This window comes from Callorhinchus milii, unplaced genomic scaffold (assembly GCF_018977255.1).
Source record: "Callorhinchus milii isolate IMCB2004 unplaced genomic scaffold, IMCB_Cmil_1.0 Scaffold13, whole genome shotgun sequence".
Lineage (NCBI taxonomy): Eukaryota > Metazoa > Chordata > Chondrichthyes > Chimaeriformes > Callorhinchidae > Callorhinchus > Callorhinchus milii.
Window position 1 is genome coordinate 6,179,861 of NW_024704754.1, and position 24,386 is coordinate 6,204,246.

The window sequence follows — 24,386 nt, forward strand, 5'->3', positions numbered from 1 at the left end:
ACAACTGGCGCAGCTGAAATCCTCGTCCACATCTTCACTTCCCGGCTGGACTATTCCAATGCCCTCTTCACTGCTCTCCCCATCTCCACCGCACACAAAATCCAACCAATTGAAAACTGCGCCGCCCGGATACTCACCTGCACTAAACTCCGTCCCCCCATCAACAACAAGATTGCATTTATAGAGCGCCTTTCACGTCGGGAGGACGTCCCAAGGCCTTGCCGGGCTCAACTGGCTCCCAATCATCGAATGTATCAATTTCAAGACCCTCTCACTCGTTTTCAAATGACTTCACTCCCTCATACCTCGCTACCTATCCGACCTCCTTATCCCTCACTCCACCACCCACTGCCTCCGCTTGGCTGGCTCTGGCCTCCTGTTTGGCCCTTGTCTCCTCCACTCCACCATCGGTGGTCGTTCCTTCAGCCACTATGCCCCGAAACTCTGGAACTCTCTCCCTCAATCCCTCTGCCTTGCCCCCACCTTCAAATCCAGTCTAAAGACCCTCATTTTTGATCGTACTTACGGTCACCTCCCCTCTCCCGCTCCCCTTGGCTCGTTGTCAGACTCCCCCACTGTGAAGCACTCTGGGGCTCAACCCCACGTAAAGGGCGCGATATAAATGCAAGTTGGTATTGTTGTTGACTGTCAGCCTAGACCAAGTTCAAAGTTCTTTCTCCTCAAACACCTAACACAGATCAGCATGTTTAGGTTCCTATGAGTGCCAACATGAGACTAATGCTGTGCAACGGGACTCGGTCATTAGAAAAAGACGAAGCCCAAACCAGGTCACATGAACTTCCACCTGAATAGGGAGGTAGAAGTGCAGCTGAACATCTAATCTGAAGAACCCTCCAACAACGCAGCACTCTCCCAAAACTGCTCATTCAGCCAGGACTAGTGAGCTCAAAGTCCTCAACAATGGGCAATAACGTAATGACTCACGGGTGAGAGTGCTACCAACTGAGCCAGGCTGATGTTATCAGTTGTGCACAAAAGGCTCAAGTTTACTGGTTACCAAAACACCGAGCTACTGTTATTGCGTTGCCAGAAGAGATCAGAATAAGTGAAGCGTGGGATTGTTTCTATCCTGCAAATGGTAACCTTAGTTTCTATAACTCCACAACTCGCGTCAGATCACTGCTCATAAAAACCTATCAAAAGAATTACTTTGCGGAAGACTTCACACAGCATTATCAAGTTATCACAGCAAAAAGGAATTTCCTTTTACACCTCCTCTAGAAAACAGTTTCAAAAGATATTAACAGACTCATTCAAAAGCTATTCGAGTTTCATTAGCATGACTGCACCGCAACTATTTAAATCTGCAGCAATGTCTTTTCTTAGCAGTCCAATGGCTTCGAGTAGTGAGACACTGGATTCTCACGCACAGCAGGAGCAGAGCTCAGTTACCACCAGCCTCTTGCTTGTGACATTTCATGCAACGATGGGCCAGTTCTCAGCTCTGTCAGGCCACGAGAGGGGGCACTCTCTGGTTACCAGAGCTCAGCAACGTGCTCAGAGGAGACTCAGCATTTAACCCTGCTCAATGCATCCACTGGCAGATACAAAATGGCATTGATGGCCCACAAACGTGACGTGGGTTAAATAGGACTACTGGCTGGAGGACAGGATATGGCGTCAAGACAACACAAGCAAACAATATGTTACATTCAAAGAATTAAAGCAATGCAGAATTACCATAGTCCTTGCGTTTAGAATTACGAGGCTAAATACTTGGCATCAAAACATCTTCTCAACAGTTTTATGCATTTTATTTTCAAAACAAAGGGTAAGGGTGTGTGTGTGGGGGGGGGGGGGGGGGGGTACATTTCATTGAATCTACCACAAATAATACAACAATTGTTCTCAAAGTAAAAAATACCAAGTATTCATAAATACACATCCCAATATGAAACAAATGTGTGCCAGATTTTAGGACATTAGAGTTGACGTGTGATAGACTTGGGGTAATTAAAAGTAGTCGCGAAAAAAAAAACTGAAATTCAGACACACACAGACTGACATTTCAGTGTTAAATACTGTACCAAAAAAAACTTAAATCTTACTGCTTATTTATGTTTTCCACAGAAGCCAAAATAAGGTGTTTCTGAAAATACCAAACAGTTGAACAAAAGAATGAGAACGTAAGCAGAGATTGTAAGAAAAATGTAGCTGGATTCAGAGTGGAACAATGTGCTCTTGTAAAGCCACAATTTTACAGTAAAATATTTTGTTTAAGTTTCACTGATAGTGAAAACTGTTATTGTCCTCTTCTCGCTGATAGCATTTCTCTGATATTGTCTTCTGCGTCTTTCACACTGCGTTCCAAGTACGATTTCCTTTGCTGTGAAGAAAAATAAGCAGAAGCAGCTTAATGAATTTCTTTGCAATTTAATGCTTCCACAGTTTTCAAGCACACACACAGACAGGATCAACCATAAATACAGTCAGAGAGTCAGTCAGCGTTGAGACAAACTAAGCATCATCACCTGACTGATATTTGTTCGCCCACAAATATACAGTCAATTCACTTTACAGTATATTCTGTGAAGCGCTTTGGGACGTTCTCCTGACGTGAAAAGCGCTATATCAAAATGCAAGAATTATTATTATTATTATAACCTGACCAGGAAAGGTCAGATAAGAAACCATCCACTACCAACACATTCACCAGGAGCAAGCAGAATCCCTACATAGGTAGCCATCAGGTCAGAAAGGATCAGCAAATCGATTTAGCACAAGGAATTTTACAACACTTACATTGTAAAATGATTCAATGGATAATTGTGACTAAAGTGATTAAAAGGAATGCAATGCATCAACCACAAATTCGGTCTCTGCCAAACTATAACAGGAAACGGCCTTAAAACTGAAATTATAAATCCACTTTCTCAACCGTACACATCAAAGAGCCATTTATTGCTCGTAAAGTAATATTAAAGGGATGTATCACTATGTTTATTTAGTGCTTTTTCACATGCTACTGAAATATGACTATAGCAACCTCAAAACTAGTCAGTTTGAATTCACAAGGTATGTATTAAAGACAAAATGCTGTTTTCTTAAATGTTAACACCAACTTCACACAACCCAAGCAAACAAATGAAAATCCAATCAGTGCACAAATGTGCTTTGATAATTGCTTGTGCGGCATACAGGGATGTCAGTCTGGCTCAATCAGTTGCACTCTCGCCTCTGAGTAAGGGGTTCATGGGTTCAAGCCCCATGTCAGGACTTTGAACTCACAGTGTGTACTGTCAATCCAACACAGTGCCTGGGGGAGCAGGGGAGTGCTGCATTGTTGGAAGTGCCATCCTCTGAATAAGACATTAAACCAACAACATTAAACCGCTTTCCTGTTCAAGCGGACGTTGAAGATCCCAAAGCACTATTCGAAAGAAAGGACAGTTTCTGCCTGTGTACTGGAATAATCCCATGAGATAAAATTCGTCTTTCACTCTATGGCCGTTTGTAGGATGTTGCTGTTGCGCAAATCAGTTACCACATTCAGTTAGAAAATTCACAGTCACAAGGCTTTACAGTAAATCCTGTGAAGCGCTTTGAGACGGCTCCCGATGTGAAAGCCGTTATATTAAATGCAAGGATTACTATTATTAACCTACTTGTCCGACAATGATTAATAAATTGCATAAATTCCAAAATAGGAAATGTTTTGCATTTTCCCGGTCATGTTCCAAAAAAACAGAATGCGCAGTTACATCAATAGTAACTGGCGCCTTGTTGTTTTTAACACAAGTCTACACCTCCTGTTATCTTAATTCATACAGTATTTTCCATGCCAGGTTGTTCTTATTCACCTCTATCAGCTCAGTTGATGATGTTATTGCTGTACACCCAATTCCTGTTTTGTTCCTTTCATTCGCAGAGTTGGAAAGTTCCTAAATGCAACATTCCAGAAATAGAATAGCTGTCCTTGTGACAGTTTAAAACTTCACAACACAAACCGAGATCTTTGTAAAACTTATGATTATAATAATAATAATCCTTCCATTTGATATTGCACCTTATCATGTCATTGAGATGTCTCAAAGCGCTTCACAGAATATATATACTGTAAAGTGGATTGATTGTGTATTTTGTGGACGAAACATGGCAGCCAAGTGCGCACAGCACTATCCCACAAATAGTCGTGGATTGAGTCACCAATTTTTTTTGAAAGATTATTATGCCCGGAAAGCGATCAGTCAATTCACTAACAACCAGGTTCTTATTTACTGCTAGGTAAACAGAGGCGTGTGGAGTATGGAAACTTGCCACATTGTCTTCAAAGGAAAAGAAAAATTTGCTATCATTTATCAGAAGATCAAAAGTTAATCAGGAAGTGCCAACCTGGCTTAGTTGATAATAGTCTCATCTCTGAGTGAGAGGTTTGTGGATTCATGCCCCAGGCTAGGCTGACACTCCAAAACAGCTCTGGAGCTGCACTGCGTTGTCAGAGACATTAAAGAGAGACATCACCTGTCTGTCAGGTGAACATTAAAGATCACTGTTCGAAAAAAAGGAGTTTCTCCCAGCATCCTGGTCAAAAATCCTCCCGACAAAATCATTTCACTTCATGGCTATTCCTGGGACATTGCTGTGTGCAAATCTGTCTGCCACATGGACAGTCACCACACTTTGCAATCATTCTTGTTAAGCTCTCTGAGACTTTGGCAAAGTGATAAGTAACGTGCTAAGTCAAATGCAAGAAACATTACAACAAAATTACATTTGTATACTGCCTTTCATGTCAGGAGGACTTCCCAAGGCACTGGACAATCAGTGTTTCGGACCCAAGCTGGAGGTCGGGATTGGGGAAAGTAGAGGGCGTAAGTAGAAGGAGGGTGACCGAAGGCACGGTCGAAGAGGAGAGTCTTAAGACGGGTCTTGACGGAGACAAGGGAGGGGGCGAGGCGGAGGGACTACTTGATAGTGTTCCAGAGAGTGGGGGCAGAATGGCAGAAGGCCCGCCCGCCAATGGTGGGGTGGGCGAGGCGGGGAACGTGAATCAGGACGGAGCCCGATAAGCCGAGGGAGCGGGCAGGTTGATAGGGGCTTAGAAGGTCCCAGAGGTAGGTGGAGCGAGGCCGTGGAGGGCTTTGAAGGTGAGGACCAGGATCTTGAATTGTATCCTCTGTGTGATGAGTCAGGCGAGGACTGGGGTGACAAGGTCGCGGAGCCTGGTGCGGGAGAGAACACGGGCTGCAGAGTTCTGGATGATCTGCAGCCTATGGAGGGAGTAGTTGGGAAGGCGGACGAGCAAGGAGTTTGCGTAGTCGAGCCTGGATGTATGAGGGTCTCTGCAGCCTGCGGTGTGAGACAGTGGTAGAGCCTGGCGATGTTCTGGAGGTGGGGGAAGGCAGAGAGGGACATGGCACGGATGTGGGGTAAAAAGGATAATTGAGGGGCAAAAAATCTTATTATTTGTAATGAGACAAACTTATTTGAGGCATTCCAGTTGGATTTGAAACGAACAGTTTCATTTTACGGCCGTACTTTCAACACAGATTGTATTTGTTGAGTTGAAACATCTATCAACGTGAGCTCCTGAATTCAGAATATTTTAGAGATACTCAAATGTTTGTACAGAGAAAATCCACGTACAGCAGTATCCACATACTCTAAACCAAACAAATTCCAATCCAACAGATCACTTCCCGTTCACTCCCGTATGATTCCTGAACCAGACAGAAAAGTTGAATGTATAAACCTGATTCGAATGGAGACAATTTGAGTTGTGTATGTTTCTCTTACTCTGTCAACTGGAGTCAGACAGCAGCACTGTAGTAAAATGGGAAAAACTTCTCATAAAATACTTTCCGAGTATTGTCACTCCAGAAACTTCTCTGATTGATTAGCAAGTTTATTTATATTAATATAATTTATAACTGAAACCTAACAGGCTATGAAGTTTTGAAGACAAGAGTAGGTGGTCAGTCTCCAGGTTTGGAGAGAGCAATATAACATATACAAAGCTACACCCTATCGGGCAGAGTGGAAAATTGCTGAGTCATGCTGATAAGCCATGCGATCATTTACAAGAGTTAAGAAGTGTGATCAGTTACATTTTACGGCCGTACTTTCAACACAGATTGTATTTGTTGAGTTGAAACATCTATCAACGTGGGCTCTTGAAATCAGAATGGTGCCACTGCCAACGCTTCATGTTACCAAAAAATTTTCAAAACTCCTGCTCGAACATGAAATATATAATCACGAGATTTAGATAGCGTCGGCCTCTTGAGCAGATTGTTCCAATGACTGGATTAATGTAAGGATTATTATTATGGGTTTCACAGGCAGGCACTTAGTACTTGCCAAGTAGTTTCGCATTTAACAAAGACTCCCTTGATCTCCTTTCCACCAAATAAAACAACTTCACAGTTGGAGGATTGTTATGGTGTTGTATTTGCCGATGGTCTCCTCACCTCCCCCGTTGCGCCTGTTGACTCTTTCTGGGGCCATCTCTCAAACGGCTACTGTTTACACGTCTTGCGCGTCTGGGCAGGGAGTCTGGACATTGGTAAGAAATGCAAAGCACTTGCGCTGGGAAGCAGAGGATCATTGGATGGCAAAGAAGGAGAGGAAGAGATCCATTTGACACCCCACCCCTCCCCTCCCCTTGACCAGCCCAGGCATGCTGAAGCTAAATGCGGTACCCCATCAACAACTGAGATCAGCTAGTTAAAAACAACCTTGAGGTCTTCATAGCTTCATAGCAAAGCTCCTGCACCAAGGAGTTGATATCTGTATCTGCTAAGCAGTTAGGGAAGACCCATAAGAGTTGATGCCCGTTTGGTAAGTTGAGAGCATGGAACAAATCATTTGGAGCAGTAGGGGGCAGTCTTATTTCAGAAACTATCAAACAGTTCGAAAAGTAGTAACACATCACTCTCACGTCCTCGGAAAACCAACGATTGGATACAGTATGAGAGCAAAATTCTGTCCAATTGGTTTGCTGTCTGCTTGCGCGCAGGACTCTATAATAGAAGCTCAATGCCAAAAGAAACAGCACTTCTATACAGGAACCTGTGCCTGTCAATCTCACCAGCAAATATTTATTTCAGTCTGTTAAGTAATAATGCAGATGTAATAAATGCTCAAATTGCAATCTTCCCTCAGAGGAGTGTGTACATTCATATCTTGCAATTATTTATCTTTTTGTTACTTGATGTGCCTAATCTGAACTGATTAACTGCAATTGTCCATTCTTATTTTCTCATATTTGCAGAGATACATTCTGTCCCATTAATGGAGAACCTATGATCAGTTGTTACCTTCAGTGAGAATGACAATGCACTCACTGCTCTGACCAGTGGCATCAGTTAACACCCATTTCATAAAGACCACAAATATGGTCGTCACATTTAATACACTTGAGAGGTTTGCCGTTTACTAAAGGCATCAGAGAAGCAAAAATAGACAAAATCCAAATTCTGTCATCTTGGCATGAAAAGTGCTAATAGTAAGGATTATTATTTCTTATTTTTACATTTAAAAAAATTAATATGTTTCAATAACTGGTTTCACCAATAAAATTGACAAATTTATTTTTATAATGTTGGGTTCTACTGCAAGCTCCAAAGTAGTATGTCACTTTAAACTAAATATTGCTGTGATAGATAGATCGCATTTCTATAACCGCTTTCTGTTGGTTACAGCAGGAAGAGATCAAACACACAATGCAACTGACATTTGTCCAAGGGCAAAGAGCTGCAGATACCTGGAAACCCGCCAAGCTGGTCAGTGGCCAATACAATAAGCTTCTGTCCCCACAACTTCCTTTTATTAGTTGCACCCAACTCTTCAGTGATGCAATGCCACAGTGCATCGTGGTATCAATGTTAGGTACTGAGGTGTCAGCCTAACCTGTGACCATATATGGAAAATACTTCCTACTGAGAATCTTCCGAGCGCATACACACACACACACACAACAGGAACAGGACCTTCCTTGTCTGTCGACAAGTTGAAACTAGAATTTGATACACTTGAGCGATTTGTCATTATAGAAGCACACCGCTCAGTAAGATTCCGTGGAATTTATCATCTGCTACCCAATAATTTGTAAACACTAATGATAGCCCCAGTGCAGACGGACTCATTTAAAAAACAGCTCAATGCCGTGGGTGTTCTGGTGGGATGAGATCAGATGGCCAAAGGGCCTTCTTCATCCAAACTAATCTTGTGCTCTTATGATATACCTATGGCACGTAATACCTTATACTGTGATGGTGATGAATTACGTTACCTAATTTAGAAGAAGCTGTTGAATGTACTTGGACTACAACCTGGTCCACACTGCAGCAATAGCATAATACACAGCTCACCATATAATAATCACTGGGAAATATCTAAGTACCCCAAGTATTAGCCACTGTAGTCTACCACCAATATTCTGTTTCATTTATACATAAAACGCACACCGTGAAACAGCCTATTCATTTGCACATTGTAAATATATAAATTGGTGCCCACAAAATACAGTTAATTCACTTTACAGTGTATCCTGAGAAGTCTATTCTGTGAAGTGCTTTGTGACGTCAATAAGACGTGAAAAGCGCTATATCAAATGCAAGGATTATTATCATTATTAAGCACTTTGAGACGTCTCAATGGCGTGATAAGTCGTGATATCATATGCAAGGATCATTATTTTTTATTATTGCCAATGAAATCAGTTTTGTTTCACAGATGCATTAACAAAGTTTGTTAAATCACTAATGCCAAGTTTAAGAACACAAAGTGACATAGAGCTCAATGGAATTCACTTTTGAATTTAACATCCTGTAGTTTCCAGATTTGAAAAGAAGATTTGTTTAGTCTTTGGATTTTTTTGAGTAGCTGGTAGACAGGAAAACATGGCAACCACCTATCCCATGGTAACCACCACTGCTCCTTGCCTTAGTTGAGTTCTACCACAGCTCAGCACTTTCCTCTAAACTTGGACGCTAAACAAGGCCTAGTTCTTTAACTGATTTGCTTTGTAAGTCATTGAGCAAGCACAAAGCAGTATGCATGACAGCCAGTGTATAGTGTGATAGAGGAAACCTATGTAAGGGATGAAAATAAGGCAGTGCAATCCATTCAATCTTTTTTACCTGCTTTTTCCCCTTTGTGCCTCTATAAATTATTCCTTTTTAGATCTCTAGCTCTCTAGCTAATTTTATCATGCATCTTGTGCAAAAGCACACATAAAGACACACTTCCTCCTAGCTCTTTTGCACAAGACGCTAGTGAAATATTTCTGCTTAGCTCTCCTTTACTCCATGCTTCACAGAAACAAGTTGAGTAATAAACTGGTCATGAAATGATTCAAACCATAATGTCCGGGAGGTAGGTCGACTTAGCAGGAAGTGATTAAGTAGCCAACAAATAACTTTGGCTTTGGGGCACAAGTTATACGTTCAACTTGCTCATAAATCAGAATGATAAGATGAGACTGAGCCTTACACATGCACCAAGAGCCAAATTATTCAAGGCAAAATACAAGTCTTTTAAACTCTAATAATGGGATGGTTACTTTTTGACAACGCAGTGAGAGATATGATCATTTTGGAGCTTAGTAAATAAGATCCAATCTACTGACCATACCCCATTTCAATGCATTTGTGAACCAGTCATTCTTGTGTTACCTGTTTCAATTTTATACTGATCAATATACATTTCCACAATTTTCTCCCTCTTTCTCCTAAGCACATTGATTCAGGCTGAGGGTTTAATGCAGACAGCGGACTTTGTTAAACATAGCTTCATTTTGCGTTTTGTGTAAATGTGAGTGTAAAGAGCACACCTCCTCAACAAATGAAAAGCACCAGTTGTTAATTATATAATTAAGCAATCCTTCCCTTAATTTTAAAAAATAATAATTTGGTCACTCAATCCAGCACTATTTGTGGGACACTGCTGTGCAAAATTAGCTGCCACATTTCACCCATAAAATACACACTTTACAATGTATTCTGTGAAGCACTTTGCGACGTCTCAACAACATGATAAGGCACTATATCAAATGCAAGGATTATTATTATTAAAGGAGAGCTGCAGTTCCCTCTATACACAGGCAGATACAGTCCACAACACAATTATCCACTGAACCCAACGGGGAACGTTTCCATCGACAATGTAGGGATTAATAGAAGTTAAACAATCTATTCCCTCAAAAGCATTGGAAAGTGATTTATAAAAATGAGATGAACACAAGCTTTGACTGTTTTAACTGCTTGTTTTGGTCTGCTCGTTATTTGTTGCCAGGGGAATGTTTGTTGTGTAATGTGCAACGGTGTGAAGCACACGGCCAAAGTGTACGCAGCTGCTTAACATTCATAGTCAGCATGCTGTTTTGCCCATATAGGGAAGCGATTATAGTCCTGTAAAACTCACCTTTAGTAACAGTTATGCATCGTCCAGGCCCAGCAGGAAGGGAGGGAGAGGAATTATTGAGGTACATGGATGTCTATATGAGTCAAAAGGGAGGAATCCTATCATGGAGGGAAATAAAGCGAGATCATGTATGTATGCTAGTGCATGTATGTGGAGGACGATATTGCGGTTCCCAGATGGGGTCTGCTTTTACTGAGATGAAATGAAATTTAGATCTTGAATCTCTACGATATTCCCCATGGTCTCCTGGCATTGTCCAATGGAACAGTTCATGTGAAAAAGCAGAGCAACATGATTTTTGGCCAATGCATTCAAAATTTAAAACAGGAGTAAGCTCTCCTTTCATACCTTTCTGTCTACCTGGCTCAATGCCAGGAGCCAGCAGGCATCCCAGATGCGGAGTCAGCTTCTAAGCTGCCGCCAATACCTGCCTTTGATACCAGCTACCAGGAAGTTTTGGAGAAAACCCAGGATTGTCTGTGCCCTCCTCCCATCCCAACACTGATAACCACCACAGCTTCCACTCAATATGGCTCACATTGGGAACCCTGCTGAGGAGCACATTTCCATACTACAACAATGCAGGATCTGCACACAAAAGACTTTCTAATAAACTTTAATTACAACGGATCCATTAAATGGGGTCCTAACAGGCAGTTAGGTAAAGGATTTATTTTTTATGCAATAATAATCCTGACATTTGGTACAGCGCCTTTTATGCCTGGAGGACATTTCGAAGCGCTTCACAGGGTATGCTGTAAAGTGTAGTGTCTGTGGGTTTTGAGAGCGAACGCCCATAAAATGTAACTGAGAGGACGCAAATGTTTTTATCCTCTTTTCTCTCCTTCATTCAGATTTCCTTCAGGCAATGTACCACTCCCTGCCAGTTCTATGACTGGAATATATTTCACTAACCTTAAAATGAAAGTGCAGCTCATTTAAATTCTTACAGCAATTTCCTACAAAACACTTTGAAACTTCACAAAGTTCATGAATGTGATCAAACACGACAGAGGACGTGACACAAAATGTGGTAATTGGCAACAACCACAAAGTTTACAATCTTCCTACGCTTCCTACAAAATCAGTTATTCATATATATATATATGCACTGCAAAATCCGTTACAAATTCCAGAGAGTTTGAGAAATATTTATTTTCCGTTTGTGTGATTAACAGACACTGATATAGAAAATTAATTATTCTTTTAATCACAAGCAAGAGAATAATATTTGATAGAAGCAGATAATTTTAGTAACAAGGTAAAAATGAAAGGGCTATTTTTTAAAAAATTGGTCAACTGGGTATCTGACAAATGGAGACCAATTGCCACCTATAAGAGTATCCAATCCAGACAGACTTCTACAAATGCATGGAGATTCCCAACATAATAATAGTAATAGTAATAATTCCCTAAAAAAAATTAATTGGTCACTGAATCCATGACTGTTTATGGGACACTGCTGTGTGCAATTGACTGCCGCGTTTCACCCACACAATATAGTCAATTCACTTTACAGTACATTCTGTGAAGCACTTTGTGACATCTCAGAGATGTGATAAGACTCTATATCAAATGCAAGGATTATTGGTATTATTATGAGTACATAGCAACAAGGTGGGATCAACCCCTTTAATTATTTTAGGGTAAATAAAAAAATATTTTCACTAATAAAATGATTGCTAATGGTTGTGTCACTGGTGTACCTCCCAGAGACTGAGGAGTCCACAAGCAGATTTATAACACACAGCAAAGTTCTGAACTAGGAACCGCTTCCAACAAAGCAGACCCGGCTGAGCAACAGTCTAGAATTGCAATTAAGTTTACAGCCCTCCAGAGGGGAGTCCAGCAAGCTGCTGTTCTGACACGCCAACACACACAAACAAGTTTTAATCACGGCAATACTTTTACTGGACTTTTGGAAAGTAAACGTCACAAATAAAAAATTAAGCGCCTTGTGGAAATTGTGATGGATCTGCTGAACCACTGTAGGTTTCTTTCCTAACAGTGTTAGGGGATGAACGGCACCGAAAGCTGATCACAGAAAAAATATTCTTTAAAAAGTCCCAGGAAGATTGGTAGCTATGAATGAATGGACAAACCCGTTCTTCAGATTAATATGCATAGAAATCCATTTATTGATATTATACACATTTTTTTAATATATCCTTGCATTTGACATAGTACCCACAAAATACAGTCACTACACTTTACAGCATATTCTGTGAAGCTCTTTGAGAGGTCTTGAGCATGTGATAAAGCGCTGTCAAATGCAAGGAATATTATTATTTATTATGATCACATTGTTGAGATATCTCAAAGCGTTTCAAGAATATACTGTAAAGTGAATTGACTGCATATTTTGTGAGCAAAACATGGCAGCCAATTGCACACAGCAGTGTCCCACAAACAGTCATGGAATGAGTGACCAAACTATTACTATTATTATTTTTGGGAGAAATTATTACACCCAGAAAGCAATCCCCCAATCAACTAACAACTGTATTCCTACTTACTACTAGGTAAACAGAGGTGTGTGGATTAAGGACATTTGCCTAGGGTTTCGACCTCCTAGGAATCTAATCCATGTCCTCTCACTTGCGAAGCGAGCGCTCTAACCACTATCCTACAATTTAATCATACTCTGATTAAAAGTGTTACAGGAACATTCCTGTGAAAAAAAAGGATTTATTTCTATGTTCCAATTTTTGAGAAACTTGACAGCATACGGTTTAGCCATTTCCAAGCTGCTTAAACACTTTATTTGTGGTTACTGAGACATTGTCTCGTCTTAAAACTAAATGAAATGCAGGTCAGACAAGGATCAGACAAATACTTCCTCCACATATATATATAGTTGTTCCAGTGGAATTTTCTGTTTCATTCCCTCTTCTAACCACCCACTTCAGTGCTGATCAGCCTCTCTGCATCCCTCTCCTTAAGCAACGCAAGACATTGTTAGTGGCCAAAGGAACATTTTACACATTCAAAGTCAATTAAGCGGCATCTTTCAACAATGCCAGCACTGGGTATGAAAAAACAAGATTCAATGGAATTTTAAACAACATAACACCGGTCGGTCGGAGTCTTGTGCAAGTGTGAGATTACAATAATAATAATCCTTGCATTTGATATAGCGCTTTTCACGTCTTTTAGACGTCCCAAAGCGCTTCACAGAACACACTGTAAAGTGAATTGACTGTATATTTGTGGGCGAACGCGGCAGCCAATTGTGCACAGCAATGTCCCACAAACAGTCGTAGATTGAAAATGACCAATTTATTATTGTTTTGTTTTTTTGGAGGGATTATTATTAGGTGTGTGGAGTAAGGAAACTTGCCCAAGGTTTCGCCCTCTGCCTGGAATTGAACCCAGGTCTCTTGCTTGCAAAGTGAGTGCTCTAACCACTGAGCTACAGGACTCCACATGAACTGGTTGATGAATGTCAAAGGGGCAGCACAACATCAAGGAAGTGCTAACGGTTTATGTAGAATTTGAATGATTATTTCCGCAATGAGCTTTACCAGATACACTCCTTACACAAACAGTGCTGAATGGAAGTCGAACATTAGCGTTGGATTCCACTCCCTTCAAAACAGCTGCATTTTTCTGCTCCAACATCATACTCTGCCATAACTACCACAGCTCAGTTCTTGTGACGAGATCATTCTGCTGTTAAGTGATGACCACTCTGTCGCATAGGAAACAAATCAGCACTGTTGCTTTAGCGGTCAGGAAGAAATAGTCAAGTACAGAAAAAACTTTTTGAAAAGTGTAGTCCCTGGAGATTGATTATCTGCGTGAATTGCACTGAACTGCTCTCTTCACCTCGTACAGAGCTCAGTCAAAGCTTAGCCACATCATGACACCGATCATGCCCCAAAGTGTTATGTTTGAAGATCAGAATTATTTTTATACAAATTAGTATTTCACCCCACAGACTATAATTCCGATAATGGAGTGAGATTGATCGGGGGGGAAATGTCCAGTTTAATCATACTGCTGTGTGTGTGTGTGTAGTATGTATTCACCTTTTACAACTAAATAATAATAATAATACTAATCCTTGCATTTGATATAGCGCTTTTCACGTCGGGAGGACGTCCCAAAGCGTTGCACAGAATACACTGTAAAGTGAATTGACTGTATATTTGTGGGCGAACGCGGCAGCCAATTGCGCACAGCAATGTCCCACAAACAGTCATATGGATTGAAAATGATCAATTTTATTATTGTTTTGTTTTTTTGGAGGGATTATTATTAGGCTCTGTGTGGAGTAAGGAAACTTGCCCAAGGTTTCGCCCTCTGCCTGGAATTGAACTCAGGTCTCTCACTTGCAAAGCGAGTGCTCTAACCACTGAGCTACAGGACTCCACAGATACCACACCTATCTAAGAAACTCAAGGCACACACAAGACTTTTCATGTTGTATGTGCAGAGTTTCAATAGTGGGTGTTGTTTCTTTAACATGATCTGATAAAAAGATAAGAATGTACAAACCAGATTTCTGGTACAATTCTACATCGCTCGATCACTTACACTTCTAAATGCAGCATAAATTATAGTTAGAGGTTTCCATGAATCATATTCGACCATTTTCATGCACACAATTTTTTTTATCATAGTGCTGCTCAACATAAGAACGCACTCCAAGAATGTGAACACTCCAACAGTAGGAATGATCAATGATATGACATTCACACACAGGAAATAGCTCTGCATAGTTATTGAGGATAATGCATTTTAAAGAAAACCACAAGTACTGACCAAAACTATGAAAATGATTGATTCAATATGTATGACATGGGAATAAGTCACAAATTATTTTTTAGCAGTTTTAAAACAAGTCTTCCAGGACTTATCACCTCAAGGCTGGACTATGGGAACTCTCTCCTCGCCGGCCTTCCACAAGCTGCAGGTCATTCAGAACTCTGCAGCTCGTGTACTGTCCCGCACCAGGCTTCGGGACCACATCACTCCCACCCTCGCTCGCCTCCACTGGCTCCCCATCCCCCAGAGGATTGAATTCAAGATCCTCATCCTCACCTACAAGGCCATTCACGGCCTCGCTCCCTCCTACCTCTCCGACCTATTATCCCCATATCTACCTGCCCGTACCCTCCGTTCCTCTGGCTCCGGTCTGCTCCACATCCCCCGCCCCAACTGCCCTACCATCAGTGGCCGGGCCTTCAGCCTCTCAGCCCCTAGGCTCTGGAACTCTATCCCCCAGTGCCTTCGCCGCCTCCTCCCTTTCCTCCTTCAAGGCCGGTCTCAAGACCTTTCTCTTTGACCGAGCCTTTGGCTCCCCTCTCGACTCTCTACCCCCTCCTCGCTCCCTCCCTTCCCTCCCCTCACCCTGACCATTTCCCCCCTGCTTGGGTCCTGACCCAACTGTACAGCGCCTTGGGACGTCCTTCCGACGTGAAAGGCGCTCTATAAATGGAATGTTGTTGTTGTTGCTGTTGTTGTTAACTTCTCAGTAAATTGGGTAAATCCATTTATTTTGCCCACAAAATACATAGTCACTCCACTTTTTAGTATATCCTTTGAAGCACTTTGAGACGTCTCAATGATGTGATAAGACGCTACTGTATATCGAACGCAAGTATCGTTATTATTATTGTTAAAGATCATTCCAGCAGATTTGTGTTACTCAGGAAACTGAAAAATATGAATTCTGTCAGACATTATGGTATACTGTATAAGTAAATCTTTATAAAAGATTTTTTTTAATTTAAGGCTTCCAGAAATTAAGAGCTCTTACTATAAAGCACTTGATGAACGACGCCAGGGCTGAACTAAGACAGAACATTTAAGATATGCTCCATCGTCATAAGATTGATGGCTGGTCAAATCTAGTCTTTAATCGCAAAGTGAATTAAAATTAATTGCAGTAATTAATTTACTTGCTTAGCATGCGCTCACAAGACAAGGACTCCTTTGGACTTTCTCCAGTTAGCATAAATGGCCTAGAGAGTGTTCCAAAGATTCCAATGTTACCAGCTTTAATCCGTGTAGTAGAGTGCATGAGCAATCCAACTTTCCCTCTCTCTCCGATAATAGTCCCAACTTGATGTCTCTCAACAACAGCAGGAATTGGAATCAAAAGCATGCATGCAACATGCTGGACACCAATGTACCTCACCACTGTGTTTTAAGAATTAAATATACAGTATAAAAGTGACTGCGTTTCAAAGGAACTTTCAATTTGATTACCTAGAAGCACTACATTTGAGCTTATTGCTTCCTCCATTTCATCATACTGTTAGTTACCATATACACACAGAGACTGACTGTGGTTCTATCTGTTTGAAACACTTCCAATGCTGGCAGAGAGCTGAAGGTTTAAAGCAATCTTGAATTACACCACTAACAAAATGGTTGCAGCAGCAAAGCTTCTGAAAGATTTCCTGCAGCAGGACACAAGTAAGACATTAGAGAACAAAGCTGCATTTCCATTAAAAATTTACTGTGCAAAGGCAACTAACTCTTCACATAAAAACTGAATGTGTCTTGAAAATAGTTACCAAATTTGATTTCATATAAAAGCAGAAGAAATTCATGAAACGATAATAATAATCCTTGTATTTTGATATACAGCCTTGTCACATAGTTGAGACGTCTCAAAGCGCTTCACAGAATATACTGTAAAGTGAATTGACTGTGTATTTTGTGGAGTCCTGTAGCTCAGTGGTTAGAGCACTCGCTTTGCAAGTGAGAGACCTGAGTTCAATTCCAGGCAGAGGGCGAAACCTTGGGCAAGTTTCCTTACTCCACACAGAGCCTAATAATAATCCCTCCAAAAAAACAAAACAATAATAAATTGGTCATTTTCAATCCACGACTGTTTGTGGGACACTGCTGTGTGCAATTGGCTGCCGCGTTTCACCCACAAATATACGGTCAATTCACTTTACAGTCTATTCTGTGAAGCGCTTTGAGACGTCAAGAAGACGTGAAAAGCGCTATATCAAATGCAAGGATTATTATTATTTATTATTAGTATTTTGTGGGCGAAACGGGGCAACCAATTGCGCACAGCAGTGTCCCACAAACAGTCATGGATTGAAGTGACCAATTCATTATTGTTTTTTTTTCTTGAGGGATTATTATCAGGCGTGTGGAGTAAGGAAACATGCCCAAGGTTTCACCCTGCCGGGAAGATGATGCTTTGGATGATCCTTATTGTTGGCTTATTGCCAGCGGCTGGATGGTCGGTCCTTCAATGACACATCCTCTGTGATCCGAGCATGACAGAAGGGGATGTGAATTGTCATACCCAAATATGGGAACATTATCACAGCACAACCCAAGCTTACTAGGCATTGTTGAAACAGTACGCCCCCATCTCCCAATCGTCAGGGACAGTCACAAAGCACTCTGGAAAGTCTAGTCCATTATATACACTGCACTACACATCCTGTACACTTACTTAACGCAAGGCAAATTATTTTAACTGTAAGAAATAATCGCAATTTTAAAAAACTGTAAAACAAAATAATGTTTTACACAATACCTGACCTTTCAATTACCCAAACAGTTTAATCACGTTAGCAGGGACCTTCGTAGATAAGAGACGCAGCCAAGAATCTACGCACAACTTGGTGACACCAATCTGAATAGCAGTGTACTTCATAGAAGATACTGGAGCGTGGCTACAGAATTTCAGTAGTCCCTTTCAAATTGTTGAGGCAATCATTAAATTCACTAAATTCTTTGTTCCACAAACTCTTCCACGGCAAAGTTAGACTTAATGTAATGCAAATTGTTTCAATAAAAATCTAAAAGGTTTGTCGCCTGAAGCCTTAATGCTCAGACAAATCTCTCAGAAGTCTCGCTTCAAACTGCAACATCCTCTTCAATGTGACCAGACCTGCTTGCTTACACACATGGTTATAGATCTGAAATCACAGGCACAATGGTACTCTACTGTACATGCCACTGGATTTGTACAGCTATAAATCTTCATGATGATGCTTTGGATGATGTGTTCTTCCAGACAGTATAGGGAAATGGGCAATTAACAGTTAATTCAATATAAAGTTCTGCGGAAGCAAGGTTCAGTATTCTCACACAAAAGGTGTAAAAATGTAATTGTTGACAATTTCTCTGGTCATCTGAAAGAACAACAAATGACACTTGTATGGCGCCCTTCACATCGGAAAGACGTCCCAGGGTGCTGGAGATCTATGCTAATTTAGTTTCGCCTAAAGTTCTTGAAATACGCACCCCACTGACTACTGCTCATGTTGATTTCCATATCTCTGGAAAACTGTCTCACCTCAAGTCATATTATCCCCAGAGACTTTTAGCAATCGCTCAAATTAGTTACAACTAGTAAAAAGGAGAGAAGTTACACAATTTGATAAGGTGCAGTAATAATCCTTGCTTTTTTTTGATAAAGGGCCTTATCACATCATTCAGACATCCAAACGCGCTTCACAGGATATATTGTAGAGTGAATTGACTGTGTTTTTTGTGGGTGAACGCAGCAGCTAGTTGTGCACAGCAGTGTCCCACAAACTGTGAGGGACCAATTTTATTTGGAGGCTTGAACACCAAACGCAATAAATAGGCATGTTCTGGAGTAGCAACTTCCCAATGATAGGAAATGCCAAAATGTAAACGCTGCACTCATTGTACATCATAGTCACAGCAGGCACAGTTCCAAGTTGAAGAGAATTGTGAATCCTGCTGCTCAATATTTCCGTGACTCCCCTTTCACAATATAGCTGCGTGTGGGCTTTGCAAAATGTGCAGATTCCCCACTCACTGCACCAGGTGTTGTGTTGAGTTATGTCCCATCTCAAGAGCATTTCATTCACGCACTTATCATGAATCGTGATCTCATCAACCAGACAGATGTCTAATTGTTGTGTAAGATCAAATAAGTGTTAGATTGTTTAGTCATAGATTTTGATAACTAATGAACATTTTTGGGGGGTTAACCGGGCGTCTGAACGCATGGAAATCCATCACCTGGGCCAACAGAAAAGTGCGGCCGCACGTTTCCAGTGGAATCCACTACAAACACCCACCTCCGCTACATGCTAGACCCCACTACACACCTGTACACACAGTGTACTAGGCCACGCTACACACCTGTACACACAGTGTGCTGGGCCCCGGGCTACTCGTGCTGTTTGCTCAACGCTGCTACCGGGATGGGTGCTGGGACGGCGGGGAGAGCTGGGACGGCGGGGAGAGCTGGGACGGCGGGGAGAGCTGGGACGGCGGGGAGAGCTGGGACGGCGGATGTAGCGTGAGAGGGAAATCGTCTATGCCCAATGCCTGTGGCTAAACTGCTCAACATATTTAAAAAGTAGTGCAACCAATAAGTTAATTCCAACTTTGCCCATGATGAAACAACAGAGGAATGTCACAACAGATTCTGCTTTCTCAGTAACACCATGTCATCACTCTACACTCTATGCATTGCATGATAATGAGTTATCAGTTTTAAAAGAGTTAATGATACAAGACATAAATATTGCCAAACCAGAAAATGTAGACAGCAAGCAGGAACAATAGTTTATTATTATTAATAATAATTGCATTAGATATGGCACCTTACAAATCAGGATGCTTCAAAGTGCTTCACAAGATTTAATGTAAAGTGTAATGAGTGTATTCTGTAGATGAACACGGCAGCCAACTTGTGTAAAACTAAGTTGCACAAACAGGCATGAAATGAATCTCCAGTTTTATTATTTGGGGGAGATTGGCAGCCAGGACATCGGGAGAAAAACTCCATTATTTTACTTATTATACATCATCCAATGCTGACCAATTCGGGAGATTGTTTTCTTGAAATCCATGGTCATAAATAACGTGCTTTACATAAAGCGGAACTAAGAACAGCCATTTGCCCCATCAAGCCACAGAGAGGAAACAGACTAGCTTCATCTCATTTCCTATAAGAAGGTATTTGAACCTCAAATTCAGAATATTCAACCATCTCCACATTCCCTTCCCCTGACCTCCTTCCCACCAGGCATCATCCTTCCTCCCCACCCCAAACACCTTACCAGGCTAGGGAGTTTACCTATATACTAGTAATAGGAGTATATTTAACCACTGGCTAACACAAATGGCGTCTCCATCCAAAGTATACATTTACTTCCTGGATGAGCAAGAAACTTTTCCCTCCGCTATAATGAGGCTAACCTCAGCACCCACTGCTGCCTCATCCAAAACCAGCAAACTGTACTCAGATCGGAGGCTTTCTGGTATGTTTGGCAGAATGCCACACTCCTTTTCTACCCACTGAGAATAAAGATACCATGGCATTTGCAAATGCTCATAGATGTACAAAACGTTGCTATTAGCCTGAATTTACTCCTCAAATGGCTGAGGTTCAGAATGAGGGGCTAGAATTTTTGAAGCAAAATACATGGGGAGCCCAAACCATTATATTTCCAACCTAATTTAGGTACTTCAGAAATACAGCCTATAAGACTGGAGATCAGAACAGATTTTCAGATTAACAAAATATGGCCCATCTGAAAAGCACCAACAGCATTTCTTTGTAGTTTCAATCTAGATAATATTATTCACCAGTGGAAATGTATTATCTTTCAAAAGGGGTAGGAGTCATCTTGGCAATAGACTAAACCTCTCACTGGCAGACACGTTTTATAAAGTGAATCTGATATGCAACCATCTGTCTTTCCAGAGTCCTTTGGAAGTGCACTCTCCTCCCTCAAGTTAAGGATATTCAATTTCTTGGGTTCCTCCTCAAGGGGTGACAGGGTCATCATCTACATTTGAGGGCCCACTGAAGGGATCCATAAAACAGAAAGTAGAGAGGAGATGCTACGTGACCATTGGGTGCTTTATTTAAAGCTGGCTGGGGATGAGGAACACTGACTCAGACGTGTACAAACCTAATCTACCATTGACAAATAGAGTAAGGGGAAATCCAGAAAAAAAACAGAACTGAGACATATCGAGGTCTGAGTCACATCCCAATACCTCAGGGACTGTGGTTGATGGAACACCCAAAACTTTTATAGGAACATGTAATGGACATTAAAATCCATCTGCCCAGGGAGTGATAAGATGGAACTGTCAGTAAACGCTTTATACTCATCCTCCTCCCTTCTGAACCAGAACACCCTGATAGGTTATTTGAATCACATTAAGATCCTCAAACACAGCAACAGAAGCAGACTTGATTAGCCGAAGGGTGGTGGTGACCAGGGTGCAAGCTCAAGCGGGTACCAATAACTCTTCAAAAGTGAAGAACAAAGTGAAGTACCCCAAGTGAAAGCACTGGAATCATCTCCAAGAAGAAGAAGAAATTGCATTGATATAGTGCTTTTCATGTCGGGAGGATGTCCCAAGAAGAGTTTGAAGAAAGTTCACTGTTCTCATAAGAGTTTACAAACAATAAGTCTTGAAGTATTTACTCAGTGATTTATCGGAATCCACAGGAACAACAAATTACATTTGTATTACTAGCGTCTTTCACGTCAGGAGGACGACATAGGAACAGGAGTAGGCTATTCAGCCCCTCGGGCCTGCTCCACCATTCTATTAGATTATGGCTGATCTGTACCTCAACTCCATTTACCCGTCTTTTCCCCATATACCTTTAGCTAAAAATATCTATCAACCTCAGTCTTGAAAATTCCAATTGACCACAGCCTTTAGGGGAGAGAATTCCAGATATCTACAACCCTTTGTGTGTGAAAAAATATAGTTCCTGGTTTCATTCCTTGTTCCAATTTTATACTAATTAATACTAAGATATCCAGAGGATAAACAAACAGCAGATAATTAACAATCTTTATTTAGGTGGCATTAAGATCAGTTTCTTATTAGATTCTCTGCTAAGCTGATTATTCTCATTTGAAATTGTGAGAATTATTTATGAAAGACAAACTTTGAATAATAATAATAGCATTTCATATAGCACCTTATCAAGTCATTGAGACGTCTAAAAGCACTTCACAGAATATACTGCAAAGTAAATTGACTGTATGTTTTGTGGACGAAACTCAGCAGCTAACCTCGAACAGCAGTGTCCGACAAACAGATGTGGATTGAGTGACCAATTTTTTTAAGGGATTATTACTTCCAGAAAGCATTTGAGGAGGTCACAGTTGTTCATTATTTTAGGTAACCACAACACTGTAAAAAAAACTTTGTTCTATAAGAATTACATCATATGGGTGGAAACAAGTTAGTGATGTGCAAAGGTTATCCCCCACTCAGTTTCCCTGAGGGTGAGTAAAAGAAGGGATAAACAGTTCTAAACATAGAAACCTGAGAGAAGAAAAGGGCCCAGTGGGGAATTCCCTGTGTTATATTATTCATTGTCTATATACACTCTTGACAGATGAATATATTAAGTCACTCAGATGGAAAACCTGACTAAAAAACTAAAGTCACCTATCTCTCATTACACTGAACAACCCATTCTCAGTACTGCTGAGTTTCTGGTACACAAAGTCATCATAGTAATGGCCATCCAAAGCTTTTATCCCAGAAGGCCATTCCAAATGGAATAAATCCAAAAAGTACTGTTCACTCTGGGGGCGAGGGAGGTAATGGAGCCTGGTGAGGAAGGAGATGATTCGTAACTGGGCTGCCATCTGTGCAAACGTTACTGAAGCCAAAGATCAGGTAATCTCTTCCTCCTCCTCTCCCTCCCACCCCACCCCCCACCCCATCACGTACATAATCAAATAGGTACTGACGCCCACTGTCCTGTCTCGATTCAAAGATGAGTATTCGGGAACTGTAAGGAACTGCGCAACCATGAGCCAGCATGAATCACTACCGTTTGGCGAAAGGAAGCGGGAGAATTATCAATCATTTCAACCATCGCAGGCAAAACATTTTTATCATCTAACCGCATCGACGAGATTCAACCACATGGCAGAGACTAGTCACATTTATGGAATTAAACAACCACTTCTTCACTAAATCAATATTTCTGTTAGTATCAGAAGTTCTGCCCTGAGGTAACAAATACCTTGACACACCTACTGAATGGAACAAAGCCGAGAACTTTAAAATAATGAATCACTGCAGAACTATTCAAAAAATGTGTGTCCCTCCTGTGAACCTTGCCGATGTATAACAACGGTATACAGGTCAATACCTGCACATTCCTAAACTTCTGTGTAGTGAAACTCTGCAGTAATGTAAGTAGTGAGGGGGAAGGGAAGTTATATTTCAACTAGTAAAACCCTTTCAAAACCCTTTCAAACCACATCAAAGGGCAAAACTCAAACCGGATTCAACTGAACATAATGGATTCATTCCTTCTCTTTTGATGCAGATCGTTCAGAACGTTTAAATGTCCCACAATCGGGTTGAAAAAAAAGATTCGTAAATACTGACGTGAGAAAGGTTGGCCTAGGGTTTTGGGCAAGTGGGGGAGGAGGGAGGAAGAGAGCAAGAAAGAGCGAGAGATAGTGTGTATCGTTGACAAGTAAACATTTTCAAGTAATAATAAATAATAATAATCCTTGCATTTGATAGAGTGCTTTTCACATCTTGTAGACATTTCAAAGCGCTTCAAAGAATATACTGTAAATTGAATTGATTGTATATTTGTGGGTGAAACGCGGCAGCCAATTGTACACAGCAGTGTCCCACAAACAGTTGTGGATTGAAGTGACCAATTTATTATTTTTTTCTTGGGGGATTATTCTCAGGCGTGTGGAATAAGGAAACTTGCCCAAGGTTTTGCCCTGCCAGGAATCAAACCCAGGTCGCTCGCTTGCGAGGTGAGGGCTTTAACCACTGAACTACAGGACTCCTGATATGTCAAAATATTACTGTTATTCCCTTCACTTCTCAAAGCAGCTTCTCATGTGGGCTTCGAACTGTACCAACTCCTGGTAAGCTTTCCCATAGTAAAAGCATCTTTCATAATTTGTGATCTTTCTTCTGATGGGACCCTGCAAACCTCCACCCACATTTGGCACATTTATACAGTGTCTCCTGCGTGTATTCGCTGGTGACTTTGGAGGTGCTGTATCCTA

General features: G+C 41.1%; 1 protein-coding gene across 1 annotated transcript in view; it reads right to left on the reverse strand.

Annotated features, from left to right (window-relative positions):
* Positions 1–1,814: 1,814 nt before the first annotated feature.
* Positions 1,815–24,386, reverse strand: part of pfdn1 (prefoldin subunit 1) — a 50,373-nt gene continuing 27,801 nt past the window's right edge. The window contains exon 4 of the mRNA XM_007905522.2: positions 1,815–2,347. Coding sequence (XP_007903713.1) covers positions 2,264–2,347 — 84 coding nt within the window. The 3' untranslated portion in view covers positions 1,815–2,263. The remainder of the gene's footprint in view (positions 2,348–24,386) is intronic.